This window comes from Bubalus bubalis, chromosome 3 (assembly GCF_019923935.1).
Source record: "Bubalus bubalis isolate 160015118507 breed Murrah chromosome 3, NDDB_SH_1, whole genome shotgun sequence".
Classification (NCBI taxonomy): Eukaryota; Metazoa; Chordata; class Mammalia; order Artiodactyla; family Bovidae; genus Bubalus; species Bubalus bubalis.
In genome coordinates this window covers 40,495,713-40,522,148 of record NC_059159.1, presented here as the reverse complement: position 1 = coordinate 40,522,148, position 26,436 = coordinate 40,495,713, and the positions used below count along the sequence as shown (strand labels likewise).

Here is a 26,436-nt window from a genome sequence, read left to right as displayed (position 1 = left end):
AGAATGGACACGTGTATATATATGGCTGAGACCCTTTGCTGTTCACCTGAAACTACCATAACATTGTTAACTGGCTATTCCCCAATACAAAATAAAAAGTTTTTGGGAAAAAAAGAGTAATACAAGACCCTTGGTTGCCTTCTAGGGGGTCGTCTCCCTTTTATTTATTATTTTTGGCCACATCAAGTGGCCTGTGGGATCTTAGTTCCCTGACCAGGGATTGAACCCATGCCCCCTGCAGTGGAAGGGAAGTCCTTACCACTGGACCATCAGGGAAGTCCTTCCCTTTACTAACATTCACAAGGAGACCAACGTTGGCAAACACATATTGCTTTATTTAGTGTTTCCTCTGGATTGCAGAAGTGTCAGCAGTGGGCTGAGACCCGCAGGAGGGCAGAGGCAGCTGGGCAGCCTCCAGGCCCTCTGGGGAGTTCAGGGTGGGGGGGGTGGGGAGAAGCAGCAGAAAGAGGTGATGCCCCTGCAGCTCCTCCCAAGGCCAGCCCCTTCCCCAGGCTCCTAGGATAGGGAGGGGAGTCAGGAGCCAGTGAAGGCCCTGAGTCTTTAACCTGGGGCCAGAGTATACGGGTAAGGTGTTTGTCATCCTAAGGCATGGACTCAGGTGGAAGCGTTTCCCCCACCTGGTGGCCCCCAAGGCTGATTGCTGGTCAGGAAGCCACATGCACCCTTAAGACATGAGCCTGTTTCACGGGGCCCCCAGTCCCTGGGAGAGGCAGTGAGGTGTGCTGAGGACAGTCTGGTTTTGCCCCAACCTGCTGGATCACCTTGGGCAAGTCCCTTCCCCTCTCTGGGCCTCTATCTCTTGCTCCGTCACACCAGAAGACTCAACTAGGTGATCTCCCAGTTGTCCAAATCCTCCGCTCTGAGAGCCCCGCCTTTACTCCAGGATGTCCTCAGGCTGGGCTGATATTAGAAGGGCATTTTTAAGGCTGGACGGAGAAGGAGGCAAGGGTGGTTTTAGCCCCCAGGGGGATGTCGGAGTGGGCTACAGGTGGACAGGCAGACAGACAGACAAGGTGCCAAGGGAACGGGGAGAAGAGGGGGGCCTGGGCAGGGAAGAGGGCACCAGGGCCCAGATCGCCCACCCTCTTGGCGACATTCCCTGCCCTGCTGAGTCAGGGAAAACACATCCAGTGTGTCTTGGCGGTGGCAGGGGGATGGGGGAGGGCACGGGTGGGAAGATGGCTTTTTTAAAAAGTAGTTTCCTATAAAGCATCAAAAAAATCTCAGAGAAAAACCTCAGCAAAAGTTCCCTTCTCTCAAATATTTGGCATTGGCAGTGGGGCTGGCACGGCTGCCTCTGGCCCCGGTTCTTCCTATTGCTGTGGCCCGGCCTGGCCCACTCCTGGGGCAGCTTCCTGCACCCCTGCTGCCCCCTCGAGAGAGGGCTGAGCAGGAGGTGGGAGTTTGTCGGTGGGCTTCGAGGTGTCCCTAGGTCCCTGTCTGGAAGCTCGAGTCTTTGGTAGCTGGGAAGGGAGGAGGGGATGAGCAAAGCACTGGGAGGCGGGAAGGGTCCGCTGGGCGCCTTCATCACCGCGAGTTCAGCCGCGGGGCCACCTGCGGGGACCAGGGGAGAAGCCCAGTGGTGAGCAGGAAGCAGAGGTGCTCCGGGCACTGGTCTTCATGAGGTAGATACTTGGTAGTACACGCTCGGGCAGGGAGGGGACAGGTCCGGAGGCCTCGGTGCTGGAGACTCGGCCCTTAGATCCTACTGCCCCGACTAGAGTGGGCCTCTCTTCCCAAGCAGCATATCCCCTGCCACCTGCCCATACTGCCCTCTTTATGACCCTCTGCACTGGTCTCTGGTGCTCAGTGGGCAATGGGTTGAAGGGTGCCCTCTGGATCGAGACCCACAGTGAGGTGCCCAGGCTCTTTCCAGGATGGCCGAGGGACGAAGGCCCAGCCCCCAGAGGCTCTGCCCCAGCCCCACACTCACCACAGCCAGGTGCCCGTTCTTGGCCTTGGTGATGAGCAGCTCCGAGCCGGGTGTGAAGTCAATGATGCCATCCCTGCCGGGCCCCCCTGCGAACGTGATGCTAGAGAGAAGCGGGTGTGTGAGGCCTGCCCCCTGTGCATGCACGGCCTGCTCAGCAGCCCTCCCTGCCTCACCTGCCCTGGTTGATGTTGATGTTGTTCACTCGGTCAGCGCTGAGGGCTGTCTTGGTCAGGGTCTCGATCACGTGGTCACTCTGCAGCACCACATCCCCCTGGGGGCCCACACGGGGAAGGGGTCAGGCCCTGCCCGGCGCTTAGAGGACCCGTCCCCTCCCCGCCTCCCCAGGCCCCGAGGGGCACCTTCTGCTTATTGTCCTCACGCTGCACGTGGAGCACAAAGAGGCTGTCGCTCAGGCTGCTGACGGAGATTCCTGGGGGGAAAGGGCAGAGGTCAGGGATCAAGGGGCAGAGCAGGGCCCCCTCTATGGACCCAACCTGGACTCGGGCTCACCCGTCAGGTTGGTGTACTCGATCCTCTGCTTGACCTTGGCGTCCTCCACAATGACCACGGCGTTGGGCGTCAGCAGCAGCTGCCGGGAGCGCGGCTTGTAGCCCTTGCGGTCATACTTCACGACGGGCACGGCGTACTGGGGACAGAGGGTGGGTGAGGGGCCTCCTCAGCCCCTGCCCAAGCCCCGCCCCCCACCCACGCAGCCCTCAGGCAGCTGAACTGTGTGGGGCTGAGGGCTGCCTGCAGGGTCTCACCTGGATGGGCTCCGAGCCCAGGGCCTGCAGCACTCTGGGGTTGATCTCATCTGCACCTGCAACCCAGATAGGGGAGCGAAGGGGGCATGAGGGGAGGAGAGAGGGGACCGGGCTGCTGATGGAGGGTTTGCGCACTGGAGGGGCGGGGGCTCACCGAGCCGCGTGCTGATGAAGAGTCTGGGGACACTCTGGGGGTAATTGTCCTTCTTGCCCTTGAAGATCTCACTCGCAACGGCCTTTTGCTGCAGCTGAGGAGACAACAGCAGGGAGGGCGGGGGATGTCAGAGAGGTGGGGCCGTCACAGCAGAGCAGGAGTCTGCTGAGACAGGAGCTGAGACCACCTCCCTCACCCTCTCTCTGGCCCCAAAAGCAGGAGGCTAAGCCCTGCCACCAACACTCCCCTTCAGCCCCTTCTCTCTCTTACCCTGTCCCCACCAACCGAGGCAGTGGCCTCTCCACAAGGGTCATGACAGTGCTGTCAGGGTCCAGGCCCCACTTCGGGGGTTATTCCCATCATCACAGGCCCTGGAGCCCCTGAGATTCAGCTCTGGCCTGAGATCTTAAAGTTGGCTGATACTAATACTCAGAACTACTGTGGGGCTTCCCTGGCGGTCCTGTGATTAAGAATCCGCCTTGTAATGCAAGGGACATCAGTTTAATCCCTGATCTGAGAAGATCCTACATGCCTTGGAGCAACTAAGCCCGTGGTGTGCCACAACTATTGAGCCTGTGCTCTAGAGCCCGGGCACCACAACTACTGAAGCCCTAGAGCCACTGAGCGACTTCACTTTCACTTTTCACTTTCATGCATTGGAGAAGGAAATGGCAACCCACTCCAGTGTTCTTGCCTGGAGAATCCCAGGGACAGGGGAGCCTGGTGGGCTACCGTCTATGGGGTCGCATAGAGTTGGACACGACTGAAGTGACTTAGCAGCAGAGCCTGTGCTCTGCAACAAGAGAAGCCACCGCAACAAGAAGCCTGTGTACCGCAACTGGAGAGTAGCCCCCACTCGGTGCAATTAGAGAAAATCCTGAGCACAGCAATGATGACCCAGCATAGCCAAAAATAAATAAAATTATGCAAAAAAAACCCCAAAAACTACCACAGGTTAACTCTGCTGGGTGGGTCCTTCATCATCATCCGATACCGAGTTGGCAAATACAAGGCCCATCGGTCACCAATGTCTCTCTCTGGAACTATTCTAACAGACCGATGCTGCAGCCTTTTCAACACAGGACTCTGGGTAGCCTCAACCAGTCCAGTGCAGCTGCTCTAGAAGATAAACTCTATTTGCCTTGCAAAATCTACTCCAGTCTCCGCTTCACACAGGAGGCCAGACAAGGGCCTGGATCAATTCAAGGTTGCATGGTAAGTCAGGGCAAAGGTCCTCCAGGCCAGCTCTCTTCCAGCACCGCCCACCCCACACCCCGCCGCCCCCTGGTACCTGCCTCCCAGCCCCATACCTGCTGCTTCCATTCAGGGCTGATGCTCCGGCAGTATTTCCACACCATGTTCTTCCGGCACAGCTCCCGCAGCAGCTCTGAGGCCTGTGGGCGAGAGGGAGGTCAGGGCACCCAGGCAGCCTGGCTCCTTCCCTCTGCAGACAACAGGCACGTGCCCACCATCGGGTCTTGGCCTAAGTGACACCCCCTCAACCTGGACACCCTTCCATTCCTGAATTGTTTCTCTGCAAAGAACTCGCTCTCCATGGCCCAGCTCCAAGTCCCTTCCCTTCCCATGGATCCTCGGGTCACATGGTTATTAGGTCCCTCCGCTGGGTGAGTTGGTAGTCCCCCAGTCAGCAGGGAGAGCCCACGGACCTCACGCAGGGCAGGCGGGGGCGTGGGCCAAGAAGTGTCCAGAATATTCCGGGGCAGCTGCCGTCGAAGGTTGAGCAGAAAAGAGGTGCGCACATGGTCCACGAAGAAGGCATTCTCGGGGCAACGGGGCGCATGGCGCAGGATGAAGCCCTGGATGAGCCTGGGGGCGGGGGTCCAACATGGGTGGAGGTGAGAAGCCTGGCAGCGGACCTGCCCCGACACTCTGCTCTGCACCCTTTGCATGGCGCCCAGTGCTCACCGCCGGATGGTCTGTGCCGCCCACTTCCTCTTGGCTGCCTTCCTCCGGCCCAGCGTTCCTCGCCACCACGACTGGATGCAGATCGCTGCAGAGACCACAAATGGCTGACCTCTATCTCTTCCCACAGTGGCCCACCCTAGCCCCAGCCCCCATCGTCCTGAAGACCCCTGGGCGCCCGAACCTGATCGCTTCACCCGGAGGAATTTCTGCCGGCAGTGAAAGCCCCTCCAGGTGGCCTGGATCTTCGTGGCTGTGGTTGGGAAAGAAAGTCACTTGGCCAGAGCGCAAGGGACCCAGCTGGGGGCCTGGCCCTGTTAAGAGCTCACTGAGTAAGGGGAGTGGCTGAACCAGCTTCGAGTGCGAGGATAAATAAGTGAAGGAGAGTACAGGAAAGGGCAAGGGCTGGTCTAGTGGTTAAGACTTCGCCTTGCAATGCAGGGAACACGGGTTCAATCCTTGGTTGGAGAACTAAGATCCCACAGACTGTGGGGCAACTAAGCTTGAGCTGTGCAACCAGATAAGCCTGCGCGTTGCAACAAAGACCCAGAACAGCCAAAAGAAAAAAAAGAAAGAGCGAGAGAGGGAGCAAAGCAATGTGGGAACATGCTGATTGTGTATCTGGGAGCAGACAAGGCGGGCAGCCCCATGTGGACGTGGCGGACGTCCCAGAGAAGCAGCCCGAATACAGCGATTTCTTTCCCACTTCCCAGAACAGACCCCACTGGACAGGATGAGTGGGGCCCCTCGCTCACCCAGGCTCTGTCGTCGGATCTCCAAGGCATCCTCTGTGGCAAACAGGGTCTTGGGGAAGCGGATGAAGATCTTGGTCCTGGGAGAGCAGCAGTGATCAGCCCTTGGTTGCCAACTCCGTACCCCTCAAACCCCAGGCATGGGCGCCACTCACCTGCCCATCTTGTACTCTTCCGGCTTGTAGCCCAGGTGCCTGACCAGCACAGTCACCCCATCTTGGGGCCGTCCTGTCCACGTGGGCCATGTCTCTGGGCACAGTGACTTGTACCTGGTGACAGGAGGAGCAGAAATGCACCCAACGCCCCCGCCCCCCACCAGCGCTCTTCTCTGGGAGCCCAGATCAGCTTTCCTGGTCCCACTGACTCTCAGGTCACAGAAAGTTGGGCAAGTAGCTCTGTTACTACCCCTAATTTAAAGATGAGAAAATCGAGGTTTCTCATCTGAGATCCAACCAGTCAATCCTAAAGGAAATCAATCCTGAATATTCATTGGAAGGACTGATGCTAAAGCTGAAACTCCAATCCTTTGGCCACCTGATGTGAAGAACTGACTCATTGGAAAAGACGCTGATGCTGGGAAAGATTGAAGGCAGGAGAAAAAGGGGCCAACAGAGGATGAGATGGTTGGATGGCATCACCAACTCGATGGACATGAATTTCAGTAAGCTCCAGGAGTTGATGATGGACAGGGGAGCCTGGCGTGCTGCAGTCCATGGGGTCGCAGAGTCGGACTGAGTGACTGAACTGAACTGAACATCTGCCTAAGGTCACAGGCCTAGAAAGATATGCCTGGTGACTCCTCAGACCCCTGACTAGGGATAACCACGAGGTTGCTTTCTGAACTGACTGCAAACTCTGTCCCCTTCACAGGCTCTTACTGTCTCCACTGGTGATAGGTATGTGAATGCGTGCCTCACTGGACCCCTGACCAGCTGCTCTGTGAGGCCAGGGCCTGCGCGTGGGGAGGGCTGGTCTTTGCCCTCTCAAGCTTAACATTAGGCCTGCAGCATGGAGGAGCCACATGGAGGGGCCCCTGGCGTGGCTCCCACCACAGCTGAGGGCTGTCCTCCCACCCAGGATCTCGGAGGCTTCCACCCTCCCATCCCTTCTCCCTGGCGCCAAGCCAGGCCCCGCCCCCACCTCTGCAGGAAAGCCTCGTATTTGCGGCGGTAGGCAAAGCCGGCTCTGCGCACACGCAGGTTCTCCATCAGCCCTAGGTACTTCACCTGGTGCCGGATCAGCACCTCATCGAAGCGGCCTGGGGGCAGAGATCACCGGCTGGTCAGCGGGCTTTGACCGGCCTCTGCAGGGGAGGCCCAGCCCCCACCGGCCTACGGGGCGGAGGGCCTACCGGGCTGCTTGGAGTCATTGGGCTTGATGCAGCGGACGTAGGCAGGCTCCTTTGACTTCAAGATCTCTACTAGCTCCAGGAGGCTCATCTTGAATTGGGTGGCCACCTGGTCAGCCAAGATGAACAACAGGAAGGTTGGTGGTAGCTGGGCTGAGGCCACTGACCCCTGCAAATGCCCCTCCCTGTGCAGAACCCCACAGACACCCCTCCCTGGGGCAAAACACCACCAGTTCCCACAGCTGACCCTGCCCTTCGTAGACTTTTTTTTTTAAATTACAACTCTTTGTTGCAGCATCTGCAAAGGTCAGATTTCTGAAGCCGATGAAGATGGTGCAGCATTTCCAAGTGAAATGTTACAAGTTTTCTGTCTGTGGGGTAGGGGGTAGCAGGAAGGGTCTTTGGGAAATAACCCTTCAGGTAAGAAGGAAAGGACAAGTAGGGGACAGCCAGAAGGGAGGCAGGAACGGCACTTGGGCAGAGCAACAGAGTGAGCGAAGGCTTGGTGTACACAGGGAACTACAAGCCATGCAAGGATCTAGGAGGGGAGTAGAAAAGAGCATCAGAGAGGCAGGGTCATGGTAGGACTCAGGAACCACATCAGGGACACTGAACTTTATCCTGAGGGAAACAAGGAGCCAAAGAGGAATCTGGAGGGAGAGAGGGACAGGAACAGATCTGCCTTTTGGAGTATCTCTACAGCACATAGGTGGAGGGTGGTTGGTAAGAGCAGGTGGGAAGACAGAAGACCAGGGAGGAGGCTGACTGGCTCAGAGGACTAGAACTGGAATAAGGATTACGGGGAAGGGCTGAAAGGAAGGGGTTTTCAGGCAGCAAAAACCGGCAAGATCCAGCAGTTGTTAGGATGAGGGCAATGGGGGAGGCTAAGGAATGAGGGATGCGGCCCAGGCTTCTGTCTTTCAGGACTGGGTGAAGGGTGGTCCCTGCCTTGAGTTAGGCAAATAGGAGATGCATGCCTGGGACACTGGACAGTCAGGGTGCATCATAGGCTAGTGGGGTCTGGAGTAGCTGCGGGTCCCTGGGAGGGGTCAATGGAATCCCTGGTTTGCTGGAGAGGCTTGGACAGGAGTGGGTGTGTCCTCACAAGGGTGGGGCTGAGAACCATCAGGGAAGGGGTGGGGTTGGGGAACTGAGGACAGGGTCCCAAGGAGTCAGACTCTGGGCAACACTGCCTCCACGGCCTCCCTGCCAGCATGTCTTGGCCTGCAGCTCCCTGGCTTCCACCTCTCCCTGACCTTGCTCATCCTGGGACTGCCCTGACCCTCCCCCTGCCAAGCCTGGCAGCCACATCTCTGTGCACAGCTCACTGGATGGAGCATTCCCCTCGTCTGGCACCACTGGCCAGATCTGCCTTCCCCCATTGCTCTCCTTGAAAATGGCACTTTGTGGTCTACTTCCTGGTCTTTTTTGGACTGTGTTCTTGTGTGGGGCTCTGCAGGGCCCTCCTATACGTCTGACAAGCATCTATACTCATTCCCAAGTTACCTCAGATGCTTTCTCCTTCAGGAAGCTTTCCCTGACTCCCCTCCCCTCTTCTACTTCCGCAGGCAATTTGCTGCTCCCTATTGTAAGTTTCCATAGCACCCATGCACATTTCTAGGACAGCATGTGTTCATTTTTGTATCCTAAGTGTCCAGTAATGTCCATTACAAGTGTCTGCTGCAGGGGAGTGAATGCATGCAAGCGCCCACACAGACACAGGTGTACATACGTGCATCCATACTTAAGAGACGTTATACACCCAGACACCCATCAAAGTAGGCACAGATGCACCCACGGGCAGCCTCCCAGACACACACAGATGTGCACCGAGGCACCAGCAAATACAGGAACTCACATACACACACTGCCAGCTCCCAGCTCAAGCAGGAACTGGGCTCGCTCACGTGTGCACACACACACCCCCTGGGGTCCCACCGCCTTCACACCGTCTCTGGCCGCTTCTTGTCGCTGAGCTCACTCCGGTCAAAGCACTGTCCCAGGATGGGGTTCTCCGAGCTGCACATGGTCTGTGAGGGCAGGGCAGGGGTCACGTAGGAAGCATAGGGACAGGCCGGTCAGCTTTCTGGGGCAGAGATCATTCAGAGCCCAGACCCCTGGAGGTCCTCCTCACCTCCTTCAGGTTCCGGAAGAGAAGGTCATTGTTTTTATCCAGAAACCCTGAGGGGAGAGAGCATACATGAGGGGAGGCAGAGCCCTTCTCCCAGCACACCCGGGGGGACACAGCCCTAGGGTCCTCACCGGTCACGTTGTAGGTCACCTCCCCGGCATAGTGCAGGAGGCGGAACTCCCCGCGGTCCAGAGATTTCCTGGTCCGCTGGTCAGCCAGCTTGTGCCTGGGGCAACAGGGAGAGGAAGCTGCCAATGGCTGGCCTGAGCCAGGCCCCTGTCTGCCGAAGAGACTTCAAGAGAGGAATCAGGCATCCTCTAGGAAACCAGCAGGGTGGGGCCTCCTCCCGCACAGAGGCCACCACAGAGGCTCAGAGAGGTAGATGGCCTTGTCCAGGGTCACACAGCGCCAGGACCGGGACCTCAGCCTCCATGCTGCCAGGGCTCACAGGGTGGAGATCTATTTGGTGTTGCCTTTGGCTGTTGCGTTGGAGAAGGCAATGGCACCCCACTCCAGTACTCTTGCCTGGAAAATCCCATGGACGGAGGAGCCTAGAAGGCTGCAGTCCATGGGATAGCTGAGGGTCGGACACGACTGAGCGACTTCACTTCTGCTTCTCACTTTCATGCATTGGAGAAGGAAATGGCAACCCACTCCAGTGTTCTTGCCTGGAGAATCCCAGGGATGGGGGAGCCTGGTGGGCTGCCATCTATGGGGTCGCACAGAGTCGGACACGACTGAAGCGACTTAGCAGCAGCAGCAGCAGCAGCAGCGGCTGTTGCGTGGCTCTGCTCAGAGCGCTGAGTGCTGCGCGCTACATTTTAAGAATGGAATCAGCCCCCAAGAGACTGCTGCTGCTGCTAAGTCGCTTCAATCGTGTCCGACTCTGTGTGACCCCATGGACTGCAGCCTACCAGGCTCCTCCGTCCATGGGATTTTCCAGGCAAGAGTACTGGAGTGGGGTGCCATTGCCTTCTTGCCTTAAGCATGTTTATACCCTTTAGCCCATTTTCTACTTTTTAAAGAAGAATGCCAAGCAACTAACCAGAGAGACCAGGCAGAGATTTAAGGCCCAGGGGTAGATATTCTGTTTTCCCAGCATAAACCCAGAGGCGGGACAGGGCCCTGCGAGGCCGGTGAGAGCAGTGGTGTGTCTATGTGTTACAGCCGCCGGAGGAAGTGTTTTGAAAGTTTTCTGTTTGATGATACAGGAAGATACTCAGGATATAACATTATCCTGAGTCATATATACAATAAGCTCTCAACCGCAAAAAATAAAAATAAATATATAGAAAAAGGCAGGAAGAAAACGTCTCAAATTATTAACAGTGGTGACCTCTGGGTGACAGGCTTACAAGTGGCTTTTGCACACGTTCCAACTTTTCTCTGAGGAGGGATGTTCTTTTTACAAACAGAAAAAAAGGTGTTTTTCTTTCTTTTTTCAGGCAAGGCTTTACTGGGACCCCTGCTACAGCCCATGGGGAATGGGAACAAACAGGTTCCTCGCTTGCTCGCCCCAGAAAAAGCTGCTCAGGAATTCCCTGGCGGTATAGTGCTTAGGACTCTGCTTTCACTGCTGGGAGTCAGGTTCGATTCCTTGTCAGGGAACTAATCTGTGGCCCTGGGCCTGAGGTCCAGCTCTGGACTTGATGTGAGATAACCTCCGGCAAAGGGCTGTACCTCTGAGAGTCTCAGTAAAACCTCCTCCGGGGGTTGCTTCTAGTTAGAGGAGGTGATATGATCAAAATATGCAAGGCAAAGCTGGGACAGAGAGGCTTGTTTCTTTTCTCCCCTCATCCCATTTTATGGGATATCTTAAATAAAAAGGAATTTCCAAGCAAGAAGGCTAAAAAAAAAACCTTAGCAAGTTTCATTCTCAAGCGGGTTAAGGAGAAAGTGGTGTTCCTCGCTTATTACTTGGGAGGTGCCAGGAGCCGCGGCTCTGTGTGCCTGGCCTTCACTGGCACCTCCCCTGGTCACCTCCTTGTGGCTGGCACTTTATGGGTGAGGGGGTTCCCAGGCTTCCACAGGCTCTGGCCCAGGACAACCCCCAGCCCCACTCACGTCAGGAAGTGTGGATGCTGCTTGATTGTGTCCTCCAGCTTCTCCAGGAAGGTCAGGTCCGTGGCCTCCCCGGGACGCAGACACTCCTCGTCCTGGGTGGGTGGTGGCAGAGGGTGAGGGGTGTGTGTGGGGGAGGGACCGGAGAGTACAGGGACTCAGGGGCCCCGGAGGGAGGCGCAGACACTCCAAGGGCTGGCCAGTGCCTCCCCTCACCCTCCGCACACAGCCCTGTTCTGTCCCTCATCAGGCTCCGAGGACTCCGGGCCTCTGCAGACAGGCCTGTCCAGCTGGGAGAACGAGGGGAAAGAGGTGACGTCATCCCGCCCAGCCCCCAGCCCGAGGCCCTGGAGGAGCAGATGGCTCACCAAAATGGAGATTATGCCCTTGAACTTCTCCTCCACCAGGTCACAGATAATCTTGTTGTTGAAATACTGGACCGGCTCCCACTGAGGGGCACAAGGGGAGGGAGGCATCACCATGGGGTCGCGGCTCCTCCTCTGGGGACACCCAGGCCTGGACCTTGGCTGCACGTGGGGCCGCCCGCGGGCCGGCTGCACTCACCGCGATGCCCTCGGCCTCGTACTCCTCCTGCTCCGACTTGAGGGTGAGCTCGATGAAGAGCTGCTGCAGCTTCTCGTTGCAGTAATTGATGCAGAACTGCTCAAAGCTGTGAGGGAGACAGAGGCGTCCTCAGTACTTTAGTCGGGGGAAGGGGGCCAGACCAGGAAAGGTGGGGAGGGGCAGAACAAGGCCCCAGCGCTAGCTGAGGGAAGAAACACAGAGCAGGACCCAAGCGGCTGAAGTCACTGGCAGGAATGAAGGAGGCCAGGCGAGAGGTGAGGGACCAGGGCAGGGGAGACGATGGGAGGAGAAACAGGCAGAGTCAGGGGAGGCGCTGACCTGTTGTGCTGGAACACTTCAAAGCCGTAAATGTCCAGTAGCCCGAGGACCGTGGTGCTCCGCCAGCTGGGGCTCTCGGCATCCTAGGGCCAGCCGACCAAGGGTGTGGGTCCCCACGTTCGCCACCTCGCAGCCCTGGCCTCCCTGAACCGCCCTCCCTGCTACCTCGGGAGTAGCAGGGGCCAAGTTCTCACCTTGGAGGCCAGCGACCTGTTGATCTTCGCAACCAGCCAGGTAAAGGTGCGACTATACACAGCCTTGGCGAGGGCGTCCCGGGCATACGCAGCCTGTTCTAGGTTCAGCGGGCTCAGGAGCTGTGGGCGGAGGGTGAGATGGGAGATGAATGCAGTCCCTTCCCACCCCTGGCCCCTTTGACTCAGGAAACTGATCACTCTGCCCTCCCTGCCCCCAGTGAGCCTGGTGCTGGCTGGGGGGTGGCGTCCAGGGGAGGACACAGTGGCCCCAACAGAGGTCTCATTCCTGGAGGTGAGTCTTCCTTCCAGCCTCACCCTCTTCCTGTGTGACCCTGGCCACCTCCCTGTGCCTCTCTGAGCCACCTGCCTTATAAGCTTCCGATATTGCTAAGAGGACCAGCTAAGCAGACCAGGGTAATGGGGGATGATGGGAGCGGGGGCTGCCTTGGAACACCTGTCCCCCCACTGCCTGACCTCACCTCTTCGCCCTTGGCGATGATCTTCCTGTGGGTCAGGGCTTCCCGCAGTGTTGAGCCTTCTACACCAAGGAGCTGCCAAGGGGATGGGGCTGGTGAGGGTGCAGTCCCCCCGTCCCAGCTGCCCCGCCCTCGCCTTCTGCTCGCCTCCTCACCCTGGTCAGGTACTTGAGCTGGTTCTCGGTGGTGACCTGGGCGTTGCTCTCCTCATCGGCAGCAAAGTGGGTGTTGCCCAGATGCAGGACGCTGGCCACGATGCTTAACAGGTCCTGGGTGGGAGTGAGGGGACAGGGAGGGGCGGCGGGGGTTACGGGAGGGTCTGAGAGCCCCAGGAGGGCACATGTGGATGGTCAGCAGGAGCTGGGAATGGAGGGAGCAAGGCGTGTAAGAGGAGACGGCGGCTGGAGTAGAAGCAGGCTGTAAAGGTAGCCTGGGATTTTCAAGGGGTGACAGGAGGAAAGGGCCGGCCCCCGACAGAGGTCTCACCTCCACCTCGTCCTCGGTGAAGTCGATGACAGTCAGGGCCTTCCTGACCACCTTCCAATCACTCTTGTCATTGATGGAGGAGACTTTGGCGCACTGGCCCTGTGGCATGGGCAGAGCGGGGTTACAGCTCTGGCTGGGTGGGTTCCCTGGGTGGCACTGGGTCCTGCCCGCCAGCCCCCCTCTACTCACCTTCACCAGGTACAAGTAGCTCTGTGGATTCCGTTCCAGGCCCAGCCTGCGCAGCGTCTCCTCCTCACCCCCCTCCAGCAGCTGGTAGAAGATGTGGAAGTTCCTCTCCCCGTGATTCTGGTGCACCACCCGGGACTTCTCCAGGAGGTAACTGAGGATGTGGCCACCCACGGGGGCACCCTGCGGGCCGGGCAGGATGTGGTGACTGCTCAGGGGGACAGGGAACACAGCCCATCTTCCCCTTCCCCCCCTGCCCTCCAGAGTATGAATTTTAGCTGTGGCTGCATGGGCTCAGGTATGTCACCCCTCCTGGCCCCCATTTCTTCCTCTATGAAATGAGGATGCTAAGCCCTTTCTTGGGCTTCCCAGGTGGCACAAGTGGTAAAGAACCCTCCTGCCAATGCAAGAGACACGGGTTTGATCTCTGGGTCAGGAAGATCCCCTGGAGAAGGGCATGGCAACTTGCTCTAGTATTCTTGACTGGAGAATTCTATGGACAGAGGAGCCTGGCAGGCTACAATCCACGGGGTTGCAAAGAGTCAGACATGACAAGCCACTTAGCACACATGCATGCATGCCCTTTCTACCTGGTGGGTCACACCTGGGGGTCCCATAAGCATCTCAAACTCAACAGGTCTGAAACTCAAGTCCTGGTCTCCGCTCCTCAAACCAGCTCCCTCTTCCCACTCTGCTCACCCTTCTAGGTGTTCAGACCAAGAAGTCTGCGGTCCTCCTGGGAGCCTCCCTGTCTCTCACACCTCACGTCCAATCAGCCAGCCAATCCTGCCACCCTCACCTTCGGAATATCCAGAATCCAGCTACAGCCACCAGACTGGGCCCAGCCACCATCATCTGTCACCCAGATCTAATAATCATCAGTTTCCTAACTCATTTTCTTGCTCGGCCTCGGTATCTACCATTTATTCTCAACAAAGCAGCCAGAGCGATCACTTTAAGAGGAAATTGAGGTCATAATACACTTCTCTTTCAAACTTTTGGGACTTCCCTGGCGCTTCAGTGTACTTCCACTGCAGGGGACACAGGTTCAATACCTTGTTGGGAGACTAAGATCCCATATGCTGTGAGGCCTGGCCAAAAAGTTAAAAAAAAAAAAAAAAATATATATATATATATGGTTCAAACTTGCAGGAATTTTCCTGGTGGTCCAGTGGTTAAGGCTCTGCACTTCCACTGCACGAGACATGGGTTCAATCCCTGGTTGGGGAACTAAAATCCTGCAGGCCGTGCAGGCATGACCACACAAACAAACAAAAATCCCCCAAAATTCTCTTGCCTCACTTCCACTCAAGAGTTTTAAAAAAATTCTTACAAAGACCCAAAAGGACCCACACCATCGCGCCTCCTCTTCCATTCCTTGGCCCCTTGGTCTCTTCTCCAGCCATCCTGGCCTCCTTGCTGTCTGTGAACACATCCAGCATCTCGTTCCTCCGCACCTCTGCACTGGTGGTACCCTCTGCCCGGACCCTCTCGGGTGTATGCACAGCTCATTCCTGTCTCCATCAAGGCTTTACCAAAGGCCACCTTCTCTATGCCTACTGTATCTGCATTATTTCAAACAGCCAATGCCCCTTCTCCTTGCCTCATTTTCTTTTTTGCTGTGACATGTGTTGGCTACTTTACATTTTTCTGTGGACTATCTCCCTGCTGGTCGCTCAGTCATGTCTGCTGTTTGTGACCCCCATGGACTACAGCCTGCCAGGCTCCTCTGTCCATTGGATTCTCCAGGCGAGAATACTGGAGTGGGTTGCCATTCCCTTTTCCAGGGCATCTTCCCAACCCAGGGATCGAAGCTGGGTCTCCTGCATTGCAGGCAAATTCTTTATCTCCCTGGAGGCAGGATTTCTGTCTGTTTTGTTTCACTTCTGTGTCACTAGCACTTGCAACAGTGCCTGGCACACAGAAGGTGCTCAATAAATGTTTGCTGGTGCCAAAGACGTGGGCCAGTGGGTGCCCACTACATGGGAATCCCTTTCCCCCTGCCCTGCCCCGCCCATGGGTACCTTGAAGTCAAACTGCACGTCCATGTACTTCCCAAACCTGCTGGAGTTATCGTTCCGGAGGGTCTTCGCGTTGCCAAAGGCCTAGGAAAGGGCCGGGGTGTGAGGGGTGCCTGGTGGCCTCTCCCTGCCCCTCCCACCCCCAGGGGCTGCTGTCCCCTCACCTCCAGCACCGGGTTGCTCTGCAGCAGCCGGTCCCGCACAGCACCACCCCGCTCAGGGGCTGGACAGGTCTCGGCATAGAACTGCAGCAGCCGCTTGGTGGCCTCGGTCTTGCCTGCCCCGCTTTCCCCAGAGATCATCACTGCCTGGTCCCGGCGCTCCGTGCGCAGTGCCCGATAGACAGTGTCAGCCACTGCGAACCTGGGGCAGAGGCCCTTCAGGAGCTTAGGGGGCAGGGGGGCCGAGTGGCTGCAGGGCCTGGGAATCCCACAGGAAGGACTGGGGGTGTACCCTTGAGGACAGGTGACCCCTCCAGGATGTGGGTCAAGGGAGATCCTTCACAGTTGAGAATGAGAGTCATATTCTGATGGAAAATTGAAGGGATCACTCATGGGTGAGGAGACTGGAAGTCATTCAGGTGAAGATTGAGGTCATTCATAGGTAGGGCTGGGAGGTCCTTCAGAGGTGCAGGTCAGAGGGTCACTAAGGTGGGAGGGCCATGTCCAGGTAGTGTGGGGAGAATAAGTCACAGGTGTGGGAATTCCCTGGTGGTTCAGTGATTAGGGCTCCACACTTCCATTGCAAGGGACACGGGTTCAATTCCCAATCAGGGAACTAAAATCCCACAAGCCACACAGCAGGGCCAAAAAAATAGTCCTGGGTGTGAGTTGGGGTGGAGGCTAGGGGGATCCTGATGGGATAGAGAGATTCACCTTGGTTGAGGACTGGGTATTCCTCAGAGATGTGAATTGTGATTCATCCCAAGTGGGAAGTTGGGTGGAATCATCTCAGGTGGTGATGCTGGGGGGCGGGGGGGGGGGGGGGGTCACTCACAGGTGAGGTGGAACCTCATAGAAGCTGACGCCTCGGTAACGCTCCATGTGCTGTCGGCTGTAGATCTGCAGGTCTCGGTAGGGGTTGACAGAGACCAGCACGGGGCCAATGTAGGTCTGGGGGTCAGAGGAGGAGGCTCAGAAGTTTCTCCCAGAGGCCCCGGCGCCGCTCCCCCGACTCCCTGCAGCCCTGCATCTGTGGCCCCCGCACCCCCTCCTCCTTCCCACTCCGGCCTCACATAGATCAGGTTCTCCCGGAAGCGCCGTCGCAGGTTCTCGATGAAGGCGGCCTCGCTGGTGAAGTTCTCCAGCAGCACAAAGTCCTGTACCCCCACCCGGTCACGGGCGGTCAGTGCGCTCTCCATGGTGACCCGCACCCCGTCACTGCCCAGGGCCTGCAGGGATGGGCCACAGGAGAGAGTCAGAGGCGGCAGGGTAAGGGAAGGGCTCTTCTCCCCTTCACCACAGCCTGGAGGACTGAGGGGGCAACCAGGGCACGCGAACACAGGGCACACCTGAGAAACGGGTGTCCCAGGCTGGGTAGAGAGGGCCCGGATGGCAGAAAGCTGGCACATGGGACACTGAGGACATGGGTCCGAGAAGCAAGGCCACCTGGGGCACATGGGCCTGAACACGGGCCACTGGAACACACAGGTCCCAGAGGACATGGGGCCAAGGCCACTGAATCCAGGGAGAGGCTGGTTTGTGTAGAGAAAGTTAGGGGTGGGGGAGTGATGTCATGAGAATAAAAGAAAGAATGCTCTGTTGACCTTGGACAAAACCCCTTCTCTCTCTGGAAGGCATCCTAAGGAGGAGGAGTTGAGGTAGACCAGGTGACTTCAAGTCCCCTAGCTCTAGACCTTGTGTGACAGGTGCTTTGTAGGACAAACCGAATGGAGTGAATTCTACAAGCAGGGTGGGGCTGTCTCTCCCTCTCTGACTCACCAAAATCTCCAGGGGGAGAGGGTCTAGGGACCCAGCAAGGGGCTGCACCAGGCACCAGGAGAGAGATTCCCCTGGGGCAGGGGCAGGGGGACCCTCACATCCCAGCTGGGCTCACCACTCACCCCAGAAGGGGGCCCTCCCTCCCAGAGCGGAACCACACCCTCCCCGCCAGCTGCCAGGCTCCCCAGACACCCTCCTCCACTGGGAGTCCTGAGAAGTCTCAAGGGAGCAGGGGTTTTACCAGGGAAAACCCAGCTGGCAGCTGGAGCCCATCAGAGGGTAGGAAGAAGCACAGGCTCAACAAGACCCTCACCCCTCACCACACTCTTCAAAAGGGTCTGAGAGCTCTAGGAAATTGACACCAAGAGTGTCAAGGGTCAGGGAAGAAAGAGCAAGCTGGCCGCAGGGGTAGGGATCCCTAAAGAGGCCACCAGGTCACCTCCAACCGCAGACCACCCAGATCTCGGGCGGGGGGGGGCACCCCTTTGGGTCTGGCCGTGGCCCTGCCTCTTCTAGGCCTGCCCCTCAGTGCCCTCCCCTCCACCTCTCTAATTCTGTCCCAAAGCTGCTGCCAAATCTGACCCAAGCCCCCGCCCCCTTGCCCTCTGGATGGCGGGTCTGGGCGCTCTCAGACTTCCCCTGGAGTTATTGGCCCGGCCCGGGTCCGAGCACCTCGCGGCCTTCCCGGCCTCGGCCTCCACTCTCCTGCAACTTTCCGGGACGTTTTTCCACCCGAAATTCCTGGGCCGCGCCCGCTTCCTGACGGGGCGGAGGCGGCGCCGCGAGGCCGGCAGGGACGCCTGGGACCCCCCCCGGCCCTGCCCCGCTCCCCTCGCTCACCGACGCCCGGTAGCGCATCCTGTCCGGTCGGCCCGGCGCCCGTCTCCGCGGCCCGCGCTCTCGGCCCGGGGCTCGGCGGCGGCGGCGGCGTCACGAGGGAGGGCCCGGCCCGTCCCCCGTTCCGCCTCCGCTAGGCTCGGAGGCGTGGGACTTCCTAGGCGCCCCCGCCTCGCTCAGGGCTCGGACTCCGGGGTCCCTCTCCAGTTGGTAGGGGTGGGGCAGGCGCTCAGTGCAGGGGACGGGGGGAAATCTAACGGCGTGGGTGGGGACAGGGCGGGGGCGGGGCTCCCGGCTGGGCAGGGGCTCCGCCTGAGTCAGGTTTTCCAGGAGGGACGTCGTCGGTTCTCCCAGGGGTGGGGCCCGGAACCCACGCGGCCGCTGCGTCTACACCGACCCGGAACTCACTTCCGGGCTCGTGTCTATACTGCGCACTAGGCCAGGCTGGGGACTCAACTCACTAGGCAGAGAGGCCCGTGGGTCCCAGAGGAAGCAGGATTTCCCTCCCCCCCTCACCCCAACCTCGAGTCCCGGGAAAGTTAAAAATAGAACGAAATGTCCAAATACGGCCGTCGTGCCCAGGCAGGCGGAGCCTCGGTGCGGGGACACTGTCCACCCCCCACCCCGTACAGTCTGGAGGGTGGGTCCCACGTCTTTAAGTCGCAAGAAACTCTCTTGGGTTCACAGAACACTCGCCCCATGGAGGGAGACGGCTACAGGACGCCTGTGCCCAGCGTCGTTCGTGTAGGGCCTCCACGGAGGGCTCAGCTTTCCATCTGGGAAATCCACGGCCCGATTTCCAGCATTCGGAGCAATACCCTTCCCCCTACCCCGGACACCCTGACTAGGCTCCCCCTACCGCGCCCAAGGGCTCCTCACCTTTCTTTTTCTTCTGTTTGGTGGGGGGAGTCCCTTTCTGGATCCTTCCATATTTTCTGCCCCGGACACCCTCCAGCTACCCAAACCAAACCAGCCTCCAGCAGCCCCATCCTCGCTGAGCTCTAGGTGCGCAGTGGGCAGCAGCCTGTGGGACAAGTCTAGCTCAGATCCCAGGGTAGGTGGGGGTGTAATGGCTGTGCTTAGTCCCTTAGTCGTGTTGGATTCTTTGCGACCCCATGGACTGTAGCCCTCCAGGCTCCTCTGTCCATGGGGATTCTCCAGACAAAACTACTGGAGTGGGTTGCCATGCCTGCCTCCAGGGGATCTTCCCAACCCAGCGATCCAACCCACATGTCTCGCACTGCAGACAGATTCTTTACTGTCTGAGCCACCAGGGAAGCCCCGTGTGATGGCTAGTGCTTCCTAAAGGCCGGGCTACTTCTCACAAGCGGTATGACTGCCAGCAGGTCATTTCACTTCTGGGAACCTCTCCTAGAGCCTTGAAATGAGACTAACCTCTGTCTCAAAGGGCTGTTGAGAAGCCTAAGATAAGGCACCCAGGCACCTCCCAGACCCTCAGTAAATATTACTTCCCTCTCTTGCCAGACACTCTCTGCACAGGCTTGGAGCAGACGTCTCTTCAAGGCAATGCTAAGTCCGCTTCAGTAATGTCTGATTCTGTGACCCTTAGGGACTGTGTAGCCCACCAGGCTCCTCTGTCCATGAGATTCTCCAGCCAAGAATACTGGAGTGGGTTGTCGTGCCGTCCTCCAGGGGATCTTCCCCACCCAGGGATCAAACCCACATTTCTAATGTCTCCTGCATTGGCAGGCGGGTCCTTTACCACTAGCGTCATCTGGGAAGCCAGTGGGAACAGACATACAGAGCCAGGTCCTGGGTCAGACAGGTCACACTTGTTATCTAGCAGGGAAAGCCTCTGAGGCGTGTCCCTCGGCCAATTAGAAAGAGCTCTCCAACTTCACCTCCACTGCACCTGACAGATAAGGAACAGAGGTGCAATAATGCAGATGCTGACTTTATCCTAGAGGGCAGAAGGCAGGGTTAGGACCCAAAGCCCTAGCCTGGCCCACACTCTTGGACTTATGCTCCCCGGGGAGGGAGTGAGGTGGCGGCAGGTGCGGGCTGCAGCCTCTTGGGGAAGGGTTATTACTTTGAAAACAACAGCCCGGCCAGAGCCCGCGGGACCCCGCGGCGGGGGGCGCCAGCTGGGAGATGGGGCCCTCTGGAGGGACAGAGGGGACCGAGCGCCACCGCGCGCAGCTGGGAGATGGGTGGGAGCGGAAGGGCGGGGCTGGGTCTTAAATGCCACCAGCTTCGGGCTTTGGTGGGGAGGAGGCCCCCTCCGCGAGGCCCCCGGGGTGAAAATGCAGAAAGAAAGAGAGCGGAGAGGACTCAGCCTCCCGCTCAGCTTGAGTGGGGAGGTACTTGGGGGACGTGAGGAAGGGGGTCAAGCCGGTGCCCACCGGGAGCACGGCTCCGAAGGCCGTGCAAGCACCGGGTTGGCGCGGCTGGCCGTGGTCTGCGGGCCCGAGGGGAGGGGCTGGCAAGGGGGCGTGACCTGGCGGGTAAGGGGGCGTGGCCTAGCCGCCGCGGCTAGTTGCTGGAATGAGGGGAATCCGCGCACCGAGGGGTTTGGCCGGCCACCCCCGCCCGAGCCGCTCTGCCGCATTCCCTGGATGCCCGCCGACGCCCCCAGAGCCGCCACTCGGTGGCGGAAGGAGGGGGCGGCTAAGCGGCTAAGCAGCTAAGCAGGCCAGGCGAGACCGCAGCCCCTGGCCAGCGCCACCGGCCTTCCCGCCCCGCTAGGCGCTAGGCGGAAGCGCCTGACCCGGGGTAAGAGGAGTTAGAAAGGCGGGGGTGGGGTGGGGGTTGGGGTGGGTGGATCGAGGGTGTGAGAGACCCCAGGGCTGCAGCGCCAGGCGCTTCCTGCGTTCGGATCGCTGTCTTCTGATACTACCTTCAATGCCCTTGAACTGAGCCTTGAAGTCTGGATTATTACCCCCATTCTACAGACAGGGAAACTGAGGCTCAGCAGACGAACGTCGTGTTCAAGATCCCAGGGCTAGTAAAAGAAAGGGTGGCATTGGAACTGGAAAGTCTACCACTGTCTATTCCTGTAGGGCTGCCTGAGGGGGAGACGCCTGCTTAGCCTTGGCAGATTTCCCAGCTTCTCTGTTCGGTTAACCTGCTACCTGCCAGGCTGTGACCTTCCTTAGTGAACCTGTGACTGCAGTGCCTAGTATCCACCTTTGGCTGTGTTGTGTGAGTATTGACGTGTAGGCCTTGGGAATAGCAGCTAGGGAGTGGGCCATGATCCTTGGGTCCCCAGCATGGCCCTGAACCTAGGGGCTGGCTGCAGACTAGGATGCAGCCATGCCTCACCTCTGAGTGACCTAGGACTTATTTTCCAAGGCTGCCTCTAGGTTTCATTCCATCTGGAGAGGGGTTTCCCCTAAAAGCGGGGATGGGCAGACCCAGCAGACCTAGATTATTCCCCCTGTTACCTAGCATGGGCCAGGTGCCCCCAAACCTGTCCTCTGGGAGGGTAGTGAGCAGCTTCAGGGGTTCCTTCAGGCCAGGGCTATGGAGGTCTGGAGAGGGTGTTCTGAGGACCCTCAGATTGCTGCTAGAAACTGGTTTCCACTGGGGGTAGCCTCCCAGCCTGTTGGGGCAGCAGAAAGTACCATAGCCTATCTTACCCCCAGCACATGCTGGGCACAGAATTGGTGCTCGACTTTTCTTTTTTTAAATCAAACGTATCTTAGGTCTGGGCCCAGGTTGCCCCACCTAGGACTGTTCCAGACTCAAGGGAACTGTTGTAAGGGGGAATGAAAAGGAAAGACGAGGACTTAGGGGTTCTACCTGATATCTCATGGACCCCAGTCAAAGGTTTACACTCACGGGCCTTTTGCCTGCCAGATGCCTCTACCTGGGGGTCCAGTAGAAGTAAACAAAGCACCTTGCTCCCTAACCTGTCCTCCTGGTTCAATATCCCATCTGTTGAGAGGAGACAGGCACCTCCAGCTAGTTGTCACTGCCAGGCATCAAAGGCCCTGCCCTCCTCCCTCCACTCCTCACACAGAGGAGTCACCACCTGCCAACAACCCCCCCCCCCCCGACTTTGTTCCTCCATCACTGTTGTGCCCCTGGATGAGGCAAGCAGCCTCCAAACTGGCATCCCTGCCTTCCTCCAATTCATTTTCCTGCAGCCTCCAGTGGTATTTACAAATGCAAATCTGATCAATTAACTTCTCATGTTAAGAGAGTGAAGGTTCCGTATGCCAAGCACACCCACTGCTTCTTGCCAGGCCCCTGTTTGTGGACTTCAGCTGCCCTCTCTGTCCTCAGTTTACCACTGCTCCGGAGTTCCTGTGTGGCCACAGGGGTACCCTCTCCAGTGCCTTCTCTCCCCACGCCTCCCTCACCACCCCACGCAGCCAAGAGGCGCTCTGCGGACGCCCCTGCCACCAGCCGCCCGGCTCTAAGCTTCTCGCCTTTGCACCTGCAGCTTCTTTGGCCCTCGCACCCAACTCCCTCCCCACCTGACTGACTCTTAGTCATCCTTGAAGACGGCTCAGGTATCACTTCCTCCAGAACCCCTTCCTGACTCCCCGAAACACACAGCCCCCTCCTTGGCGCATTCCGCTCTAATCGAAGGTTTCCTAGTCCGTCGCTCCCAGGAGATTGCCCCCGCTCCAGGCAGGCACACAGTGGGGGCTCAAAAACTGCTCGCGGACGCCTGCGTGAATGAATGAATCACAGAGCCCGGGAGTGTGAGCACAAGGCCGGAGCGTGCCCGGCGTTGAATAGGCCGTGGGCCAGCCATTCATTCTCTCATTCATCTCGGAGCCCCCCAGCCGGAGCACACACGCAGGGGCCACTCGCGCGCCAGGGCCCGGAGGCGGGGAACGGGAAGGGGCGGGGCCCGGACGGCTGCTCCGGAACCCGGAGGCAGAGCAGGCTGCCCGAGGGCCCCAAAGGGCGCGCAGGGTGCCTGAGTCCCGCGGCTCCAGCGGCTCCTCGCCGCTCTCACGTTACCCGCAAACAATCTAAGTCTCCATCAGGCCGAGTTCCGGCGCCACCGGGTCCTGGGACCCCCGCAGCGGCCGTGCCGAGCCTACCCGCAGCCCCCGCGATCCCTGGGCCGGCGACCCTCGCCTTCTGCACGGTAGCTCCGGGACTGGGTCGCCGCCCGGCCGCTTACCCTCTTATCCATCCTGCCTGCGAGCGAAGCACCCAGCTCCCCCGGGCCACGCGGCTGCGGCCCGCCTTGCGCCCTGTGTACCCACCTTCTCGGCTTCTCGGGTGCGCGGGCGAGGGCCAGGCTAGGCGGCGTGGCCGGCTCCGGAGTTGGCGGCCCTGGCACGCTCTCCCCGCCCAGGGCCCGCCCGGGGCCGAGCCGCTGCCTGTCGTCATCCCAGGCAGGGCCCAGGCCCCGGCGCGCGCGCGCACCCTGCGGCCCCGCCCCGGCCGGCCTTGGCCGGGCTCCGGCCCCGGCTCGCGTCCGTGTCCGCAGGGGGCTTGATGCAGCACCCTCCGCAGCCAGTTCCCCGGGACGAGGCGCGTCACAGTCATTCACACACACACACACACACACACCACACACATGCACGCACGCACCCTCCTCTGTCGACGACCTGGCCCACTTGCTGCAGTGCAGGGTGGCTGGGTGTCTTATACGTTTCTCCTTTCTCACCCTAGTGCGCCTTTGCAAACCCGACCCTCCCCTGCTTGCCAGGCCAAATAGTTCTTCCCCATTTGCGCCTGCCTGACTCCCTTCACCCTCCTTCCCCACCCTCACTACTGCTCTGAACTGGCCAGTGTCAGTTTTTCAAGCCAGACGGGAAAGCCGGGCGGTATTAACTGAGCCTGTACTATATGCCACCTGGAACTTTATACGCACTATTCTTTAGATCTCGGAGCGGCCCTGTCACCTTGTGTTGTTAATCCAGGTCATAGCCCGTCCCACTGAGGATCAGGGAGCTGGAGGAGAAGGGAGTCAAACCCAGATCCCCACTTTGAAACACTCGGCCCCTGGTGGGCTTAAACCCATCCCCCTTCCTTCCATTTACCCCTTCTTGTCCGGTCCCTTCACGTCCTACCAAGGACCAGAACGCTTCCCCACTGCTCACCTCTTCCCCATGGAGTTTGCTTGAGAGGGGGCTTCTGGGCACTGGGGAGACACTCCCACCGTCCTCCCAGCCCAGAGCATCCCAACTTACTAGCTTGCAGGGCCTGTGGGGGTGAACCACACGGATGATCTCCCCGGTAGGTATCAGCTCCACTTGCAGCGCCATTCCGCCTGTGGAGAGCCAGCGTGCCGAGCTCTGGGACCTCTGAGCAAAAGCCCGCCTGCCTGCCTGCCAGCCCGCCCGCTGGCTCTGGCTGTGCCCGGAACCAGGACTCTGGTCTCACGCTGGGATGGCCACTTGGTTCAGCTTCAACTCCAGCCCCAGGGGATGGGTCTGGTCCAGTGCCTCAGGACACAGCTGGAGAAGCCCAGGTCTGATTGGGAGGCCTCTTGGCCCAGCAGGGTTGGGGCAGGAAGAGGAGGGGCTGAGGGATGGAGGAAATGCCTGTTGTCCCAGGTAACCAGAGGAGCTGATGCAGCCACCCCTGGGGGACCCTGGGCTCCAGGTCAAAGGGTAGGAGGCCGTTCCCCCAGCAGCTCCATGACCGGGCCTCTCCTGATGCCCTCTCACCGATGTCAGCTTGAGAGCACAGTGACCACTCCCCAAATCAGAATGTATATCCTGCCCTGAGCCAAGGGGAGCCATCGTTAGGCACTGCGCCTTCTGCGTGTCCCCACAGCTTGCCTGCCGCCCGCAGCAGCAGGTGAGCCGCGGGGGTTTGAGAGGCCAGGGCTGCTGGGGACTGGCCATGTTGGGCAGAGGGAGTTGGCTGGAGAGTCAGAAGGGCACCTTGAGGAGGCCCCTATCCTACCCTCCTCTGGAGCCTCGAATGCTTGAGACATTGGTCCCTTGGGTTGCTTGGCCAGCCGTGGGGAAACTTAGCCTTGTTTGCGCCCTACTTTTCCATAGCACCCTCAGTGCTCCCCACCCTCAAATGTTCCTGTTTTTCTATCTTTATTGTTGCTCAATCACAGCTGACACTTTCCTGGCCTGGGACTGAGCCCTCGGGTCTCTGGCCATTCCTTATAGGAAGGGCGAAGTGGATGGGCGAAAGCGACCTTTCCAGAGGAAGATGCTGGCAGGGGAGGGGTGGAGTCCCGTGGGCCTGCGCTGGCCTTGACAGCCCCTCTCCGGCGGGCACCTTCCCCCAGGCACCCTTCCTTGCCTCCCCTCAGCTTCCCCCGCCCAGGAAAGGCCAGCAGAGCTTCCTTCCTTCCTCCGGGAAGCACATCTATCCAGGGCAGGATCATCCCAGCGGCCACACAATGGCCCTTATCAGCCGTGGAGCCAGGCGCAGAGACCCAGCGCACACGAAGTCTCACATATTTCCTGTTTCCACTCGGCGGGTCAGGGCTGGGCCCAGAGCGGCCATATCCTGACTGGGGCCAAGGGGAGGGAGAGCACCCCCCCTTCCCCTTCCCGCCTCTCAGTCACTGCTGGACTCAGCCCTCCTGGCCACAGGAGGCAGGGGTAGGAGTGTGTGAAGACAGAAGGGCAAAGGGGAGAGGTGGGCACGTACATGACACGCATGACCCAGAGACAGGAGAAACACGGGGATCCCTGGAGTCAGGAGCCCTGGGGTCCTGCCCCAGGGCTGCATTGATTAGTTTGAAGAGCTGGGTAGAATGTTTTGCAATTGTTCTTGCACAGTAATCTTGCGAATTGGAATGCTATTTGTTATTTTATAGAAACTGGGACTCCTGGAGTAGGGTAGAGGAGGGTACCCTACTCGTAGAGTAGGGGAGAATAGGGTAAAGCGGGGACTCTCATTCGAACCCAGCTCTTGACCCCATTCCTGTGTTTCTGCATGACACCACAGTTCAGGGGACCACGCTATTTCTCTGAGCTCTCGCTTCCCCCAGCTACAGAGGAAGGGTGGCAGCACCCATGATGCTTGTGCATGTGAGAAGACGTAGGGGACTTCCAGGGCTGGGCTCCTCGGGTGTGTGTGTGTGTTGTGGGCAGAGAGAGAAGTTACCCTGGGGACCTCGGGGTAGAGGGATCAGGGGAGAGGTGAGGCAGAGAGACGAGATGGTGACATTTTTGGAGAGCTTACGTGCACCACAACTACTGAGCCCGGAGTGCGGCAGCTACTGAAGGCCGCACGCGCCAGAGCCTGTGCTCCACCGCGAGGAAGGCACCGCAAAAGCCCGCACACAACGAAGAAGAGTCGCCCCTCACTGCAGCTAGAGAAAGCCCAAGCAGCAACGAAGACCCAGCACAGCCAAAAACAAATACATAGATAAAATTATTAAAAAGAAAAATACTAAGGTA

General features: G+C 58.8%; 1 protein-coding gene across 4 annotated transcripts; it reads right to left on the bottom strand.

Annotated features, from left to right (window-relative positions):
* Positions 1–314: 314 nt before the first annotated feature.
* On the bottom strand, positions 315–24,515 carry MYO1C (myosin IC). Of its 4 annotated transcripts, none has more exons than XM_045164921.1 (32): positions 24,253–24,515; positions 16,588–16,743; positions 16,350–16,465; positions 15,518–15,716; positions 15,357–15,437; positions 13,336–13,515; positions 13,147–13,245; positions 12,816–12,929; positions 12,664–12,735; positions 12,185–12,304; positions 11,991–12,073; positions 11,652–11,757; positions 11,456–11,536; positions 11,091–11,182; positions 9,158–9,252; positions 9,030–9,076; positions 8,845–8,925; positions 6,899–7,004; positions 6,688–6,805; positions 5,703–5,816; positions 5,551–5,627; positions 4,980–5,048; positions 4,799–4,883; positions 4,540–4,699; positions 4,183–4,266; positions 2,873–2,966; positions 2,719–2,774; positions 2,465–2,600; positions 2,314–2,384; positions 2,128–2,225; positions 1,955–2,054; positions 315–1,575 (listed from the first exon to the last, which is right to left on the bottom strand). In XM_045164921.1, exons 1-32 carry the CDS (start codon positions 24,325–24,327, stop codon positions 1,549–1,551), a joined length of 3,192 nt encoding a protein of 1,063 aa, XP_045020856.1. In that variant the 5' UTR covers positions 24,328–24,515; the 3' UTR covers positions 315–1,548. The 4 variants fall into 4 exon arrangements, with proteins under 4 accessions (XP_045020856.1, XP_045020859.1, XP_045020858.1 ...); XM_045164924.1 differs by lacking the exon at positions 24,253–24,515 and adding an exon at positions 23,320–23,473; XM_045164923.1 differs by lacking the exon at positions 24,253–24,515 and adding an exon at positions 23,235–23,259.
* Positions 24,516–26,436: the final 1,921 nt, after the last annotated feature.

Excerpts from the sequence above, each read along its gene's own strand:
- MYO1C (XM_045164921.1), bottom strand. The coding sequence starts at position 24,327 with ATGGCGCTGCAAGTGGAGCTGATACCTACCGGGGAGATCATCCGTGTG. Across the intron at positions 6,806-6,898 it reads CAATGACTCCAAGCAGCCCG|GCCGCTTCGATGAGGTGCTG; the intron begins GTAGGCCCTCCG and ends CTCTGCCCCCAG. Across the intron at positions 2,385-2,464 it reads CGAGTACACCAACCTGACGG|GAATCTCCGTCAGCAGCCTG; the intron begins GTGAGCCCGAGT and ends CTTTCCCCCCAG.